Source organism: Nothobranchius furzeri, chromosome 13 (genome assembly GCF_043380555.1).
Source record: "Nothobranchius furzeri strain GRZ-AD chromosome 13, NfurGRZ-RIMD1, whole genome shotgun sequence".
Taxonomy (NCBI): domain Eukaryota; kingdom Metazoa; phylum Chordata; class Actinopteri; order Cyprinodontiformes; family Nothobranchiidae; genus Nothobranchius; species Nothobranchius furzeri.
The window spans coordinates 53,214,283-53,231,798 of NC_091753.1; the positions used below are offsets into that span (position 1 = coordinate 53,214,283).

General features: G+C 40.0%; 2 protein-coding genes across 2 annotated transcripts; both read right to left on the reverse strand.

Moving 5' to 3' along the window:
* Positions 1-5,108: 5,108 nt before the first annotated feature.
* LOC107380552 (olfactory receptor 2AT4-like) lies at positions 5,109-9,057 on the reverse strand. Its single transcript, XM_070543268.1, has 7 exons — positions 8,943-9,057; positions 8,394-8,488; positions 7,624-7,654; positions 6,853-6,919; positions 6,565-6,615; positions 6,479-6,506; positions 5,109-6,092 (listed from the first exon to the last, which is right to left on the reverse strand). Exons 1-7 carry the CDS (start codon positions 9,055-9,057, stop codon positions 5,109-5,111), a joined length of 1,371 nt encoding a protein of 456 aa, XP_070399369.1.
* Positions 9,058-13,906: 4,849 nt separating this feature from the next.
* On the reverse strand, positions 13,907-14,924 carry LOC107380551 (olfactory receptor 52E8). The gene has a single exon (XM_015951852.3). The coding sequence runs from the start codon at positions 14,921-14,923 to the stop codon at positions 13,907-13,909; it is 1,017 nt and encodes a 338-aa protein (XP_015807338.3). The 5' UTR covers position 14,924.
* Between the last annotated feature and the right edge of the window lie 2,592 nt (positions 14,925-17,516).

The following is a 17,516-nucleotide window of genomic DNA, read 5'->3' on the forward strand; positions in this document are numbered from 1 at the left end:
TATAAATATGAAATGTCAATCTGACAGATCTTTGAATGTTTAATCAGAAGATTATAGTTACTTTTACTTGTTCAGGGACCATAAACACACTTTGTATTAATTCAGACAGAGTCAAGTATATACAGGTCCTTCTCAAAAAATTAGCATATTGTGACAAAGTTCATTATTTTCTGTAATGTACTGATAAACATTAGACTTTCATATATATTAGATTCATTACACACACCTAATGTAGTTCAAGCCTTTTATTGTTTCTAATATTGATGATTTTGGCATACAGCTCATGCAAACCCAAACTTCCTATCTCAAAAAATTTGCATATCATGAAAAGGTTCTCTAAACGAGCTATTAACCTAATCATCTGAATCAACTAATTAACTCTAAACAGCTGTAAAAGATTCCCGAGGCTTTTAAAAACTCCCAGCCTGGTTCATTACTCAAAACCGCAATCATGGGTAAGACTGCCGACCTGACTGCTGTCCAGAAGGCCATCATCGACACCCTCAAGCAAGAGGGTAAGACACAGAAAGAGATTTTTGAAGGAATAGGCTGTTCCCAGAGTGCTGTATCAAGGCACCTCAGTGGGAAGTCTGTGGGACGGAAAAAGTGTGGCAGAAAACGCTGCACAACGAGAAGAGGTGACCGGACCCTGAGGAAATGTTGGGTATTTTTAAATCCTGAAAATGAACCTTGAAATGAACCACACAGGAGAGAAGTCAGTAGGGCTTTTTACGCTGCGGGAGAGGCAGCGGAGAGAGACTAGCTCAGAACCTGTTTAGGCCCTGTTCCAATCAACTCTCTAGTGCGTTCTCTCTCCAGCTGGTTTTATTGAAACACAGGTGACAAGGACAAAGGACAACCCATCACTCTCCACACTTAACCAATAACATTGTTACTTCTATTTTAGGTGGGACCTTCTAAAAAGGAAGTCTCAAGTTACTGGGTGGCTGCCAGCTTCCCTGTTGCCAAGCAGAGCACTCCACAAAGGAAGTTTTAAATTATGACTGACAGCCAGAAACTCAGTAACCATGAGGTGCCAGGGGTGCCGCACTCAAATACAAGCTGCGGCGCAGCAGCCACATGCAGGTCTCCGGCGCACAACGCAAGTATGGCCATAACATAAGAAAGACTCTACACAGAGGTTTTTCGATGTTGTTTTAATTCAACAAAACAAATTTTAAACCCAGGTGAACGTGCCTGCAAGTTTAGAAAAGAAAACAGCACTGATAGCATTCATATTTCTGGATGGGTATAAAATAAAAACAGAACTGACACGTTATTACCGGTGATTTGCATGTTTAGAAGAAAAGAACAGCGCTCACACAGCATTAATAAGCCCTGGATGATTAGAAATTAAAAACTGCACACATAACATGCCTGGTTAGTAAATAAAACACACTTGCCTACCAGAAAAAGTCATTCGCTCTCATCTTCCTCTTGCGCACTAAAGCCATTAAAGTCCTCTTCTTCAGTGTCGGAGTTGAACAGCCTCAGAAGAGCTTCGTCACATACCTTTTCTGTGGCGATGTCAGTGTCGCTGTCCGTGTTGCTGTCATCCCCGGGTGAAGCTGGCTTGAATGAGTTTTTCCCGCTGCCGTCTCCAGCGCCGAACCATGGATTCATTCATGCCAAGCTTACGTACGGCAGCACTGTTTCCCTCCTTTACTGCCAGATTGATGGCCTTCAGCTTAAATGCGGCATCATATGAACTCATACTGTAGTTACCATGATGAGGGGGTATGGGTTTGAAAAAGATTCTCCGTCGTGCCGGCTGCTTGCATGTGCTAAATTAAAATGAGCACTTTGTTCGATTTCCACTTTTGACTTCCACCTGTTTCACTTTCTGCTAAAGCGCCCCCTGCAGGTGAAGGAAAATCTTCAGTAAAGCCGCACCTCATTATAAGCCGCATGGTTCAAAGAGTGGGAAAAAAGTAGCGGCTTATAGTCCGGAAAATACGGTACAAAACCTTTCAAGTAATAATAAAAATGAATAAAGTAAAATTAAAGCAAAATATGATGAAAATACAAAATTCTAAATAGTCTGAACTGAAGTAAAAAATGTAAAAACAAAAATAACATTTCTTCCTGCTTTACTGATTTATTGAATAATTTTTAATGGCTATTTTGCTCACAAAAGTGAAATTTTGCTTCAAAAACTGCTAGTAAATGATGCTTTGCTGCGTTTTTTGACAATATTAACATAAGGTTGGAGGTTTGTCCTTTTTATCAGTCTCTGAATCAGCTGATACGCTGTTCTGACGGCTATGTGCAGCAGCATGGACGTAATTTTCACTTTAGAAGTGGAGGGGACACAACCGGCATGAGGTTGTATCTTTACAGTATGTTCTAATGGGAAACAGGCTTCAGCACAAACGGTTGTTTTCCGCTTGGTTCTAGAGCTCAACCAGTGTCAATTTAATACAGAGTAATATTGTTTTGAGATGGTAAAAAGTGCAGGGGTCAAAACTTGACTTTGGAGAAAGTGGTGGACATGTGCCCCCCCCCCCCCGGCCCAAAAAAAATTACGTCCATGCGCAACAGAGAGAAAGTGAGATATTTAAAAATCATGTTTTATTTCTAAATGAGAAAACTGAATTTAGTTTAAACTAAATCACAACAGATGTCTAGAGTTATGAAGCCTGTGTTCATATTCATAAGAATATTTTACTGAGGATGTTTTTCTGAAACCAGGACTGTATAACCAACGTCACCCCATCTTCTTTAGAAGCACGTCTTCACCCCCCTCCAGCTGCAGCCGCTGATCAAAGCTGACAGAGAGGGGATCCGCTCTGCAACCCGAGGAATTAATTCACATATTTCTTGTAGAACACGTCGGCTGAAAGCAGGGTATCCGCGGGTCCTAAAAAGTCTTGAAAAGTCTTAAATTTGCTTTTCCAAATTTAAGGCCTTAAAAATCCTCAAAAATGACAAATAATCCTTAAATAGAGTTTCCAAAGGTCTTAAATTACCAAAGACCCAATAAACAAGATTATTTTGTTTCTATAAAATTTCCGTGACTTTCTAGTTAGTGTTCAGCATTTTTTGTGTCTGTTGTTGGCGTAAGCGGAACTGTACTCATTCAGTTAGTTGTGAAAGGGGCTATTTTTAGATGAGCACATTAGCTGGTTAAGCTAGTGGGAGCTTGCGCCATGGAGAAGTGCAAGTTTAATGTTAACTGGATGGCTAATCCAACATTCGTAACATGGTTAGCACCGGTTCCAGACAATAGCAGGAAATCACAGCTTCAATTTAATTTTAAAAAATTGCTTAAATTTGGTCAAAGTGGCCTTAAAAAGGTCTTAAAAAGTCTTAAATTTGGCTCCCTTTAACCTGCAGATACCTTGTGAAAGATCTGTGCAATAATCAGATTTTTATTTTACTTCCACAAAATGCTAATTTTTAGATTAGACATTACAGAAAACAGGGACAGCTTGCCATCAAATTTATAAGCTGTCCCTCGTAAAGCTTGGTTTATGCTTGACGCATTCACTTTCCGCGCGGTGATGCGGCTCGCAGATGGAACGCGCTTCACAACTCGCAGTGTTTATGGTTCATGCGGCTTGTCTCTGCGGTGAGCCAATATTCTCCCAAACTGAACGGGGCAGCATGGAGCTCTACGGCATGCATCCAACACTACACCATAGTAGAAGTAGAAATTACTGTTTACAACATGGCATTTCAGCATTTTTTAACAGCGTTCTCGTCTTTTCCGACAGTGCGAGCTATTTCTCTCCAAGATTTATTTATATATGTTGATCACGGTGATCTCTGAGAGCTGAATCATACAAATGTCTGTATTTCCGAACCTCTGCCATACTAGTTCTTGCCGGTCCGCCATGTTTTTCCACATCCGTCTGTCCGTCCGCGTGGTTAGAAAATTTCCTAGGTGCACGTTGCGGAAATTCTGGGCCATGCGGCGGTGCGGTGGAGGGGCGTGGTTGTTAAAATGACGCAACTTTTCCGCGCGGAGCCGTGCGGACCTCGTGGACGCATCAAGCATAAACCAACCTTTAGTCAGGCTGGCTGCTTCCAGGCAAGCAACTGTCAAGTGTGTCGCAAGAAACTTCTTGGAGATCCTGTCATAGGGATTCTATCTCCTTGTTGGCCTGGGAATGCCACTGGTGTAGCTGGTGGAGGAGGTTGCTGGGGAAAGGATGTTTTGGGCCTTTCTGGAGCTGCTAACTCCATGACCTGTGATTAGATAAGTTGGTGAAACTGGATGGATAAAGCGTGAGACAATGTGAAACTACAGTTCTGGTTTCATTCAGAGCCAGGCTGAGATGAACTTCATACAAACAGAGTTTTAGCTGCCTTGTTTTGCGTGTTGGAGTGACGTACGCGACAAACAGTTCTTCACTTTCTGGAGGAGAGTATAATGATTTTCTGTAATGATTTATGAAGAAATTCCTTAACAAAATGAAAAACTGAACCCAGTTCATATTTATATAGATGGTAAAGTGTAGTTATACTGAATTTCAACAATTTTAATGCCAAGTCTGGCCAATACCTTTAAAACCACAACAAGAAGAAGCGCTAAAAGCCTTTCTTCTAAAAGAAAATATGTTTGCGCCATTGCCAGACGCCATTTTTGACTACAGCTAAAAAACTACTACGTCGGTGCAGTCTGCATTTCCGTCTTTCTTTTTTTGATTGGTTATTTTTGAGCTGGCAAGTCATGCCCGTAATGCGCCTCTCTGCCTCTGAGTTACCAGACTAGTTCCCTGTGTAGAATTAAACAGAGGACCAGTCTGGCAGGCCAGGCTACGGTGGAGTATTAGTACAACTACTGCTCACAGCTCTACAGGCTTGATTGTGACTTTGCATTCACTCACTGGCTGAAATATGTAGAAACGCAAATAAGTGTGGTAAATATAACTAATCTGATTATCTGATGAGGGCCAGCAAATTTGTGTGAAATTCCTTTTACTTAATGTTTTTTATTTGTGATGCAAATTGAAGCAGCTTGCTAACCATATCCCACAGGCCACTGGTTGAAAACATCTGATTTAACTCAAGGAGTGACTTTTTATTCTATTTATTTATTCCTCCTTATGTCATCTTCTGTACAGTCACACCTCCTAGAGTCTGATCCCTGCAGATTACAAGGTCTAACGTTTTACTTTTAATCCAATTTTAGTAGTTGTGAATTTCTTGACCAAAGTTTGCTTGATGTCCTGAGTCTTGAAACAGTAAATAGTTGGATTCACTGCAGCAGGAAGTAAACTGTACAGCAGTATTAATACAATGCGAGTGTCCAAACTGAAAGAAAAGCCAACAGTACTAGCAACATAAACAAAGCATCTGGGCAAATAGAAAAGACCGGTTATGAATATTTGTGGTGTGCAGGTTGATAAGGTTCTTCTACGCCCTGCAGAAGTGGATATTTTCAGGATAACCACAATAATGGAAGCATAGGAAAATATGATAAATGCAAGAGGCAGCAAAAGACAAAACATGGCAATGCAAAGACCAACGACCTGGGCATTTTTAACATCATTTCCACATGCTTGACTCATTATGGAAATGTGGTCACAATAGCACTGTGCAATTACATTTGACTTACAATAAAGCAAATCAAGGGCTTGAAATATTGTAGTCAGCATCAAAGGCAGTGGTATTAACCAAGCTACTCCACAGAGAGCAGATATGATGTTGTTTGTAATCAAGACAGGATAACGGAGGGGGAGACAAATTGCAACAAATCTATCAAGAGCCATAACTAAAAGGATAAAAGAAGTCGCTACTCCCAAATAATGAACAAAAAACATTTGTGTGAAACATCCAGAAAAAGAGATGATGCTGTCTCCAAACCAGTATTTTGATATGATCTTTGGGAGTGTGACGGTGCCAAATGTTAAGTCATTGAAAGCTAGATGACAGAACACCAGATACGTGGGTTTCTGAAGGGACTTCTCACTGAACACAATGGATAGAATTGAAATATTTCCCACAATAATAGTTAGGTAGACCAAAAACAGGATAGCTGATACATGTCCGTAGTACTGTGGGGGAAGTCCAGGGAATCCGAGGATGATGAAGCTTCTCACTCTCGTCATATTGGCGTTAAATATGACCACCATTTTCATAAACTCCTAGAAGGAAGAATAAAACATATACTTTTATTATTTTAATATGTTTTACATGTGCACAAAACATGACTTTAACACATAAACAAAAATATTATTATTTCATTGTGTCATTTTAAACAAATTTTATAAACTAACATGTTGAGAACAGACTGTTGTAAAATTTCCGTAGTTACAACTGCTTGTTTAAAACTTTTGTGTGTGTAAATAACAAAGTCACTGCAACGTATCTGTTTACATTAAAGCCATTTTTTTGGAAAACATGTTAAATGAATTCTAAGAGAATGATTTAATTATCTTGCAAATAATATCCCATACCTAACAAAGCAACAGTGACATGTTAGATATGGATTCTAGTGTTAATGTTTCTCAGTCAGCTCCACGAGCCTTACCTCATCGAAGCAGATCAGAGGCTGAATCCTGATAGCAACGGCATGCTCAGGTTAATATCTGCAAGTTGTTGTGTCCACCCACGTACATCCTCAGAGACTGGAAGTGTCTGATGACACAAGTGACATTGATTGCAATACTTGAAAATTAACTAACAGATATACAATCTTTGTGCATGGGATAAAAGCTCTACAGCCTCTTTTAATTTATCTTTTTAATCCATAATCTTTCCTATGACGTAATACTATAATGTTTGTCCCTCCTTTATTGAGCCATTATTTTAGCATTTACAATGTTGTCATTTCTTCCAGTAAAGTTCAGATTATTAAAAGTAAAGGGTTACATCTTTGGAGGGAGGAATCAAACCCCTATTCACCCATGTCTAGATTTAGTAAATCCTCTGAAAACGAGGTCACAGCTGAGATGTAAAGCAGTGACCTTTGCTGTTGTGTGAGAACAGTGCAAACCACAACAGAAGGGAAATGATTGGGTCAGAAAAGGCCAGTCTCTTTTATGTCAAATGGAAATTGTGCATTTATGGCCTTGCCTATCTTAGCTTGCTACAGCAGAAGGCTGTATCTATTTTGTGGCCAGAAGAGAGCATAGCACATCTCAGGGTATCCGCGGGTCCTTAAAAAGTTTTAAAAAGTCTTAAATTTGCTTTTCCAAATTTAAGGCCTTAAAAATCCTTAAAAATGACAAATAATCCTTTAATACAGTTCCCAGAGGGTTTAAATTACCAAAGACCCAATGAACGATTCTTTTATTTCTATAAAAATTTCTTGAATTTCTAGTTAGTGTTCAGCATTTTTTGTGTATGATATTGGCATAAGCGGAACCGTACAAATTCAGTTAGTTGTAAAATGGGGCTATTTTTAGATGAGCACACTAGCTGGTTAAGCTAGTGGGAGCCTGCGCCATGGGGAAGTGCAAGTTTAATGGTAACTGGATGGCTAGTCCCACGTTCGCGACGTGGTTAGCACCGGTTCCAGGCAATAGATGGAAATTATAGCTTAAGTTTAATTTTAAATAATAGCTTACATTTTGGTCGAAGTGGCCTTAAAAAAGGTCGTAAAGTCTTAAATTTGGCTCCCGTAAACCTGCAGATACCTTAGCTAGCATAAGCTAACCGTTAGTGACTTCACACCATGGCAGAACACGTTCAGGCTTGTGTTTATCTGTAGAGATAAAACATCAGCATTTAATTGTTTACACAAGAGAGAAGAGCGAATGAAGGCCACAGAAGAGTTGTGTTGCTGTTAGCCAATCAGAATAGTAATCAGTAATGGGCTGAAGCAACACGATGCTGCCGAAGGTCCCCCAGCCAATAAGAAGCCAGATATGATGCTTAAAGGGACTTTACGGAGTTTTGAATTTTTATGCTCGCGATTGCCCCCTAAGGCCAAAAGCGTAACGGCTGCTTCAATAGTAGGCTCGTGCACGAGGCGCACATGCTGTACGTGCACACTCCTTAACGAAAATAACAGCTGAGACAGTCCCGTGTGTGTGTGTGTGTGTGTGTGTGTGTGTGTGTGTGTGTGTGTGTGTGTGTGTGTGTGTGTGTGTGTGTGTGTGTGTGTGTTTGTGTGTGTGTGTGTGTGTGTGTGTGTGTCCCGGAGGACAGAGGACAGGAGAACGTGCAGCTAATTAATTAATTAATTTGGTTCTGTACCTTTCTCTTCAGCACAGCCGACAAAGGTTTATGATGGGTCAGTCCTCCTGCATGCTCAGATCATTCCCTTCCCTTGCTTGAAAAATTGTTCCAAAATGAAAGTTGAACCCACATCTTTTTTATCTGTGAATTCAATGCCGTTCGGCGAGCCTCAAATAAAAATTTGGGCATCTTACTGTAAAAAAATATACCATTAATGTAAAAAAGAAACTCTAAATAAACTATGTTCACATCCAGAATCGAACCCAGGTCTTCTGTACGAGAATCCGACATTTAACTAGGTGAGCTAAAGCACCAGTGACATCTATTGTAACTGTAACATTTATATCCTTGATGACAGCTGAAACAACGTTCAAAGAACGGTTCGGAGCGAAAATGGCTATTTTGTTGCTAATTTGCAGGAAATATCTAGAAGAAATTAGCTAAGTGTCCTCAGAAATGTAGCTAGCTTTGTCACTAGGTGTTAGGAACAGCGACAAAGTGGCACTGCCTCTCTCTCTGCTGCTAAAGCTACGGATAGCAAATGCTACGGGCGATGCCTGAGCGTGAAAGCGCATGAAGCAGCCTGCTCGACCCGAGCATCTCTCTTTTTCTGTGATTTTACAGAAAAAGAGGCAATCACAGTAAAAATGCCAGGGCTCATTCTACAGGACCAGGGCATTGCAGGAGAATGTATGAAGAAGAAATGTATTATTTCTATACATGTTTTGGCTGTCAAACTTCCATAATGCCCCTTTAACACAGAGCTCATCACCGTCTTCTTTTGGGTGTGCTTGTTTGATTAAAATACTCACTTGGTGTGGAAGAAAATCTGTGGGTTTGGGGTGTGTGGGGCACTAGACATATGCTGATGGGAGTCTTAAGGAGACAGGCTAACTCAAAAGAAGGCCGAGGGCTACTATCCAGCATGTTTTAGTTGTTTTGCTGCTCCAAGACATCCATTTTACTGACCTTTTCAGCAGCTCATCTATCTCCGTTAATCACCCACTGAATAAAATTCGTCAGACACTACAGAAATATATTCGATTGTTGTAGCATGCTTTTTGTAGTAGAAGAAAACTACAGCAACTTAACTTTCACTTTATTTCTAATAGAGCTGAAACAAATCATCGAATGATTCCAATGGTTTGATTCATTAAACTCCTCGATTCATTTTCTTTACTGATTTGAAGCATTGTTAAATGTGCGCACCACAGTTTAAACACATTTAACTGGCACACAATGTGGTGATCCGGGTGCTGTGGAGGAAACAGAATAACCGGCAAAGACAGATACCTCTGACAAAAGCAGAGACGGTCCAAAGTTTAAAATCAAGAGTGAAACTACTAGCAGAATTGCTAATGCTAAGCTAGCGCGTAGTATGCTCATGATCAAGTGGGGTTCAGAAAAAATGTGATGGTTGTTGATATGGAAATTTTATGTTTATTAATTCCTGATCATTGATTCAATCAACTGAATGTAGTATGTGTTGCTCTATGCCTCTTTGCATGCCCACTTATTCGGACACACCCACACAAGCCACACCCACCCACACACATTCTTGACTTCTCTCTCTCTCTCTCTCTCTCTCTCTCTCTCTCTCTCTCTCTCTCTCTCTCTCTCTCTCTCTCTCTCTCTCTCTCTCTCTCTCTCTCTCTCTCTCTCTCTCTCTCTCTCTCATTCCTTTCTTACCTCTTGGTATAAATAAACTCTGTGACCAGATGTTCGGGGCATTTTGCCTCGTGCATTGTGCCAGTTATAACTGTTTGACTTGTCTGTTCATTGTCTCCTTTTTCTTTTCGACTACAGGAAATGGGTTATTGATAAACATATTGATAAAATCCATGACAGTTGTGAATGACTAAACTCTATAAGGGGAAGAAAAATTCCCACCACCCCGTTTATTTGTAGATGTCTGCAGCACTATAGCAGAGCAGCAGCTGACTGGAGCCAGGGTTGTTGCCACTAGTCTGCTCCACACACCGCGGCAGGCATACGTCAAGCCGTTGTAGCATGTAATTCACAAACGCTTACATTTGAATACAGTTTAGACTGGATTATGTTGCCAACCCGTACATAATAAAATGTATATGTCAGCATTACATTGTCACCAGTAGAAATGTAAGTGTTATTAACATTTCCAGTAGCTTATTACCAAACGTGTTAATGAAATAATTAAATTCTACTGATCTTATGTGGAAATATTTACATATGTTATTTTGACTAGGGTGAGGGATTTTAATAAAAACCTAAAATGTTAATGAAATATAAGTCAAATTTTGTTCCATTAAAAATTTACAGTGGGCAAAAAAGTATTTAGTCAGCCACCGATTGTGCAAGTTCTCCCACTTAAAATGATGACAGAGGCCAGTAATTTTCATCATAGGTACACTTCAACTGTGAGAGACAGAATGTGAAAAAAAAATCCATGAATTCACATGGCAGGATTTTTAAAGAATTTATTTGTAAATCAGGGTGGAAAATAAGTATTTGGTCAATAACAAAAATTCAACTCAATACTTTGTAACATAACCTTTGTTGGCAATAACAGAGGTCAAACAATTACTATAGGTCTTTACCAGGTTTGCACACACAGTACCTGGTATTTTGGCCCATTCCTCCATGCAGATCTTCTCGAGAGCAGTGATGTTTTGGGGCTGTCGCCGAGCAACACAGACTTTCAACTCCCTCCACAGATTTTCTATGGGGTTGAGGTCTGGAGACTGGCTAGGCCACTCCAGGACTTTCAAATGCTTCTTACGGAGCCACTCCTTTGTTGCCCGGGCGGTGTGTTTGGGATCATTGTCGTGTTGGAAGACCCAGCCACGTTTCATCTTCAAAGCTCTCACTGATGGAAGGAGGTTTTGGCTCAGAATCTCACGATACATGGCCCCATTCATTCTGTCCTTAACACGGATCAGTCGTCCTGTCCCCTTAGCAGAAAAACAGCCCCAAAGCATGATGTTCCCACCCCCATGCTTCACAGTAGGTATGGTGTTCTTGGGATGCAACTCAGTATTCTTCTTCCTCCAAACACGACGAGTTGAGTTTATACCAAAAAGTTCTACTTTGGTTTCATCTGACCACATGACATTCTCCCAATCCTCTGCTGTATCATCCATGTGCTCTCTGGCAAACTTCAGACGGGCCTGGACATGCACTGGCTTCAGCAGCGGAACACGTCTGGCACTGCAGGATTTGATTCCCTGCCGTTGTAGTGTGCTACTGATGGTGACCTTTGTTACTGTGGTCCCAGCTCTCTGCAGGTCATTCAGCAGGTCCCCCCGTGTGGTTCTGGGATTCTTGCTCACCGTTCTCATGATCATTTTGACCCCACGGGATGAGATCTTGCGTGGAGCCCCAGATCGAGGGAGATTATCAGTGGTCTTGTATGTCTTCCATTTTCTGATAATTGCTCCCACAGTTGATTTTTTCACACCAAGCTGCTTGCCTATTGTAGATTCACTCTTCCCAGTCTGGTGCAGGTCTACAATTATTTTCCTGGTGTCCTTCGAAAGCTCTTTGGTCTTGGCCATAGTGGAGTTTGGAGTCTGACTGTTTGAGGCACAGGTGTATTTTATATAGATAATGTGTTCAAACAGGTAACATTAATACAGTTAACGAGTGGAGGACAGAAAAGCTTCTTAAAGAAGACGTTACAGGTCTGTGAGAGCCAGAGGTTTTCCTTGTTTGAAGTGACCAAATACTTATTTTCCACCCTGATTTACAAATAAATTCTTTAAAAATCCTGCCATGTGAATTCATGGATTTTTTTTTCACATTCTGTCTCTCACATTTGAAGTGTACCTATGATGTAAATTACTGACCTCTGTCATCATTTTACGTGGGAGAACTTTCACAATCGGTGGCTGACTAAATACTTTTTTGCCCCACTGTAAATATAAATATCAGCTGGGAAAACAGAAACTAGATGACACAAATTTTATACACGTTAATGAACCTTTTATAATTTATTTGTTTTATTTTTATATTTTTACCAGCAGACCACAGTCTTGTTTCACGTGAAACATCGTGAAATAGAATATTCGATTAATCAATGGAGTATTTGATAGAATATTTGAATACTAAAATATCTGATAGCTGAAACCCTAATGTCTAACATTGTTTCCTCTAACTGCCATTGACCCCAGGTTCTTTTTAGTGCTTTTCTGAGTCAGAGGGCTGCGAAGTGCTGTACACGATATTCAGTCATTCATCCATTCACTCACTGATGGACATGAGCTGCCAGTGGTGTGCCATCAGGACCAGCAAGGTATTCTCAGCTGGCCTAAATATGATCAGAGTCACTAACCCATATCTACCACCTTAATTATGTTTGTTCAATAAAATTATATGAATTTAATTTCAGTAGTTTAAATAATTAGCTTTTTGGGAGCATTTTTCTTAGCTCTGCCATCGTTAGTAAATATCTGTGGATTATCTGTGTTTCATCCAATCAGGTTTGTTGTCAGGAGGAGTCTAATCTGCTCAAAGTTTTCAGAACCAGCAGAGAAGGCCTTTGTTAGTTATACTATATAGCAGGGGAGCTGTTTTCTCAACCAATCAGCTTTCAGACTCACCTCGCTGGGCCAGCTAGCTGGCTCACAATAGCGGCAAGACTTTTCCGCCCTCCGATACGATGATCACAGTACCAAGTTTTGGTAGCAGTACGTCATCACTAATCTGCACATGATAAAACTTTGTAGTTTATATTTTATGCCCAAAATGGCTGACAGAGAAGGAGAACAGGATTTGGTCTCAGAAAATATTAAAACTCCATGTTCACACTAGTCACTTGCTTGTGAATGGAACTAAAACACAGAGATCAGCTTTATAGTCATTGAAGTTTTCCTGCATAAAGAAAGGAGGATGGATAAAAAATCAGCATCTCAAGTGAGTAAATGTATTTTATTTATATTAATTTTTTAATCATGAATAAAAATGTAAATATTGATCATGAACTGCTGATATACAGTTGTGGCTATAGTTTCAAGTTGTCTTGACTGGGTTTCTTGGTTTGATAACATCTGTATTCATTCTGAATTAGCAAAATGGCTCTTAGAATTATTTATTAATTGATGAAATAACAGCAATACGTAATCTCTAGATTAAACCAAACCCTGCCACTAGCTCCCTCACCCCCCTTCCACTCAATGCTCTCCATAAACATCCTGCTAATATAAAATATTAAATATGGCAAATCTGGGTTTAGGTGGTCTGAAAAAGAGCTCTGTAATACCATATTACGTTTGTGTATAATATTGGTGGATTGTAATAAAGTCAGTAAACCTGCACTGAGGGCCAAGTTACCAAGTGCACGGCCTTCCACTTTGAGCTGTAGCCACAGCTGCCGTGGACAACACTGACAAAAGCAAGGCTGCTCTACACTGGTACCACCAATGCCTTCCCTAACCCTAACCACAAGCGGCAGGCAAGGAGGATGAAGTGTCAACCGGCAATCCTCTGGTTACAGGGCGAACTCTTAGACCCTTGTGCAACCATCGCCCCTTGTAATTTAACATTAGCCCACTGAATGTAATAGTATAGTGATTGCCAAAAAGATAATGAAATAAATTTAATAAAAATAACTAATCTGAATATCTGGTGTGAGTAAGCAAATTGATGCTAAATTCCTTTTTTTTTCCTTCATTTTTTCATGTTCTAGACATTTTGTGGGGTGAATGGAACCAACTTGCTGGCTATATTTTTGCCCCACGAGTCACCAGTTAGTAGCATCTGATATATGTTTAGGAGTGACTTCATATGTTTTTATTTTTTCTCATATAGACGTGATCTTCTGTACATTCACATGTAGGGTCCAATTTTTTACTTGTAATCCAAATTTAGAAGTTTTGAATTTCCTGACCAAAGTTTGCTTGATTTCCAGAGTCTTGAAACAGTAAATGGTTGGATTCACTGCAGCAGGAAGTAAACTGTACAGCAGTATTAATACAATGCGAGTGTCCAAACTGAAAGAAAAGCCAACAGTATTAGCTACATAAACAAAGCATCTGGGTAAATAGAAAAGACAGGTTATGAATATTTGTGGCGTGCAGGTTGATAAGGTTTTTCTACGCCCTGCAGAAGTGGATATCTTCAGGATAACCACAATAATGGAAGCATAGGAAAATATGATAAATGCAAGAGGCAGCAAAAGACAAAACATGGCCATGCCAAACGTGGTTACCTGGACTATTTTAACATCATTTCCACATGCCTGACTTGTTATAGAAAAGTGGTCACAATAGCACTGTGCAATTACATTTGAATTACAATAAAGCAAATCAAGGGCTTGAAGTATTATAGTCAGCATCAAAGGCAGTGGTATTAACCAAGCTACTCCACAGAGAGCAGATATGATGTTGTTTGTAATCAAGACAGGATAACGGAGGGGGAGACAAATTGCAACAAATCTATCAAGAGCCATAACTAAAAGGATAAAGGAAGTCACTGCTCCCAAATAATGAACAAAAAACATTTGTGTGAAACATCCAAAAAAAGAGATGATGCTGTCTCCAAACCAGTATTTTGATATGATCTTTGGGAGTGTGATGGTGCCAAATGTTAAGTCATTCAAAGCTAGATGACAGAACACCAGATACATGGGTTTCTGAAGGGACTTCTCACTGAACACAGTAGATAGAATTGAAATATTTCCAACTACAATAGTTAGGTAGACCAAAAACAGGATAGCTGATACATGTCCGTAGTACTGTGGGGGAAGTCCAGGGAATCCGAGGATGATGAAGCTTCTCACTCTCGTCATATTGGCGTTAAATATGACCACCATTTTCATAAACTCCTAGAAGGAAGAATAAAACATATACTTTTATTATTTTAATATGTTTTACATGTGCACAAAACATGACTTTAACACATAAACAAAAATATTATTTCATTGTTCATTTTAACAACGAATCTAGACTAAAAACAGCATGGACATTCTGTAGTTTCATTGGCATGTTTATACCTTAAAGTTTTGTGTAATAAAAAAAAGTTCAAGCAGTGATTCAATTACAATCAAAACTCTTTTAGACAGCCAAGCAAGCATTTCTTCTGAATTTAACTTTGGTTATTTGTTATCTAACAACTAAGCTCTTGTACTTGAACTATATGATATCAGAAATGGATTCTAGTGTGAGTGTTTCTCAGTCAGCTCCAGGAGCCTCACCTCGTCAAAGCAGATCAGAGGCTGAAACCTAACAGCAAAGGCTGAGTAACAAGGTTAATATCCGCATGTTGTGTCCAACCAGACACATCCCCGGAGACCGAATGTCCCTCATGAGTCTTTACATTTCCTCGATTGCAAATGAACTGACACAGTTATGTAATCCTCTTGCAATCTAAATGGGAATAAAAACTAGTTTTCTTTTTAACCTACAAACTCTGTTCTAATGTAATACCAGCAACAAGTTCCAAAGGATGTTTTTTCCCCCTTTTTGTTCACTTTTAGCACTTATTGCATTGACATTTGTTTCGGTAATATTCAGTTAAACATAGTTTTGTTTTGTTTTGAAAAGAACAGGCCACAGCTGTGATTTAAAGTAGACTTTCTTGTTCTTGTTTTCTTCCACTGAATCATAAAAAAAAGAAAAGAAAAATATAAATTACATTTATTTTATTTTATTTTATTTTTAACATTTCCCCAACATCTACTTATGTCATTAGTTTAGAAAAAAGACATATTTTCTCTCTCTTCCATAGTTGGGGTGGCTGACCAGTACTGTGGCCACCGGTTGATTGGTGCCTGTTGTGGCAGCTAACTCCAACCAGCTGGAAGACACCAGCGGTGAAGAATGCTGTCAAACAGATGGAGTCCTATTGGGTCTTTTTGGCTAGTAGGTCTCTGGAGAAAGCTGAAGCAGAATAAGGCTCGGGTCATCACTGAGGCAAAAACCAATGCGTGGGAGGAGTTTAGTGAGACAATTGACATGGACTTCTGTACGGCTTTGAGGAGATCAAGGTCCACTATCTGGCATCTCAGGAGTAGGAAGCAGTGCCCTACCAATACTATTTATGGTTGTGGTGATGGTGTATTGCTCACCTCGCTTCCAGACATTGTGAGTCACTGGACAGAGTACTTTAAAGACCCACAGCACACCTTCCAATGAGGAAGAGGAGCCTGGGGACTTTGGGTCGGGCTCTGAGGTCACAGATGTGGTCAAAAGCTCCTCAGTGCAAAGGATCCAGGGGTGGATGAGATCAGCCCAGAGTTCCTTATAGCTCCAGATGCTGTGGGGCTGTGTTGGCTGATGCAGCTCTGCAATATTACGTGAACGTCAGGGGCAGTATTACTGAACTAGCAGAGGGCTCGTGTAGCTGCCATCAGAGACAGTTATACGATTTTCTTTTTACGGTTGAAAGAGCAATTTATATTTAAGGAAAATATGGTTTATTTGGGTTTGTTTTAAGCATACATTTAAATGGGCATTTATTTTTATTTTCTTCGAGGTGGAACTAATGTTACATATGTTGTTGCGGTCCGGTCTGTATTTGTGACAAGTCATGGCGATCATAAATACCGTAAATCCTCTTAATACAGGCCCGGGTCTGTATTTGACTCAAGCTCATCAAGCTCCAGGCCTTTATTGGAAGGAGGACCAGAATTAGAGGCAGGCCTCAATTTCTATTTGAGCCAAATTAACTAATGGTTCGCTGGAGTTTTTGACAATTAAAATTGCACCCACATTTTCCAAGTTAAACACATTTCTTTTAACAACGGTAGTTTCTGCTTCAGCCCTCTCCCCCCTCCTCCTTCGCAGCGGCCGCAAACTCACTGATGCACCTGCAGCCTCTGAGTTTCTGCTGCTCTAAACATTAAAATAATTATTTCATTTTCTGTTCCTCACTTCTAATTACCTTCAATGGTGTCTGTTGCAACCACCAGGTACAAAAACTAATTTGTTTTTTTTTTTGGACTATTTTTCTGTACTGCCTGTTTATTATCTTCCTGCATCTCCTCTCAATCCTAAAGAAAAACTGCTACCTGGGTTCATATTCACCTTATGAGTTACCTTTGAACTGCAGTTCTAAAAGATCTACCGACCGCAAAAACAGCGGAGTGCGCGCTGCTTGCCAGCCACGGGAGGCAACGCGCTGTGCCAGGGCGTTGGTACTGACACCCGCCTTAAAACGGACATTTAACCAAATTGTGACGTTTACCCTCTTGCAATTTAACCTTCCCCTCACCCCCATCCTAACCTTAACCAGCTTGCGCATGCAAAGCTCTGATTGTTGACGCGCTCCAGACGTCTGCGTCCTGAGCATGGCCACAGTAACATTATCAAATCAGGTGTCGCCACCTCAAAAACTAATTTAACACGCAATCGTTCATGTCGTTTCATTTCCTTTTATGTTTTTTGTTTTTTTATTCTGTTATTGGTGCTTGA

Coding starts and splice junctions, on each gene's coding strand:
- LOC107380552 (XM_070543268.1), bottom strand. CDS start 9,057: ATGCTGGATAGTAGCCCTCGGCCTTCTTTTGAGTTAGCCTGTCTCCTT. Junction 7,655..8,393: donor TTCTCGTACAGAAGACCTGG/GTTCGATTCTGG, acceptor TTATCTCTACAG/ATAAACACAAGCCTGAACGT. Junction 6,616..6,852: donor TTTACTAAATCTAGACATGG/GTGAATAGGGGT, acceptor TTAATTTTCAAG/TATTGCAATCAATGTCACTT.
- LOC107380551 (XM_015951852.3), bottom strand. CDS start 14,923: ATGAAAATGGTGGTCATATTTAACGCCAATATGACGAGAGTGAGAAGC.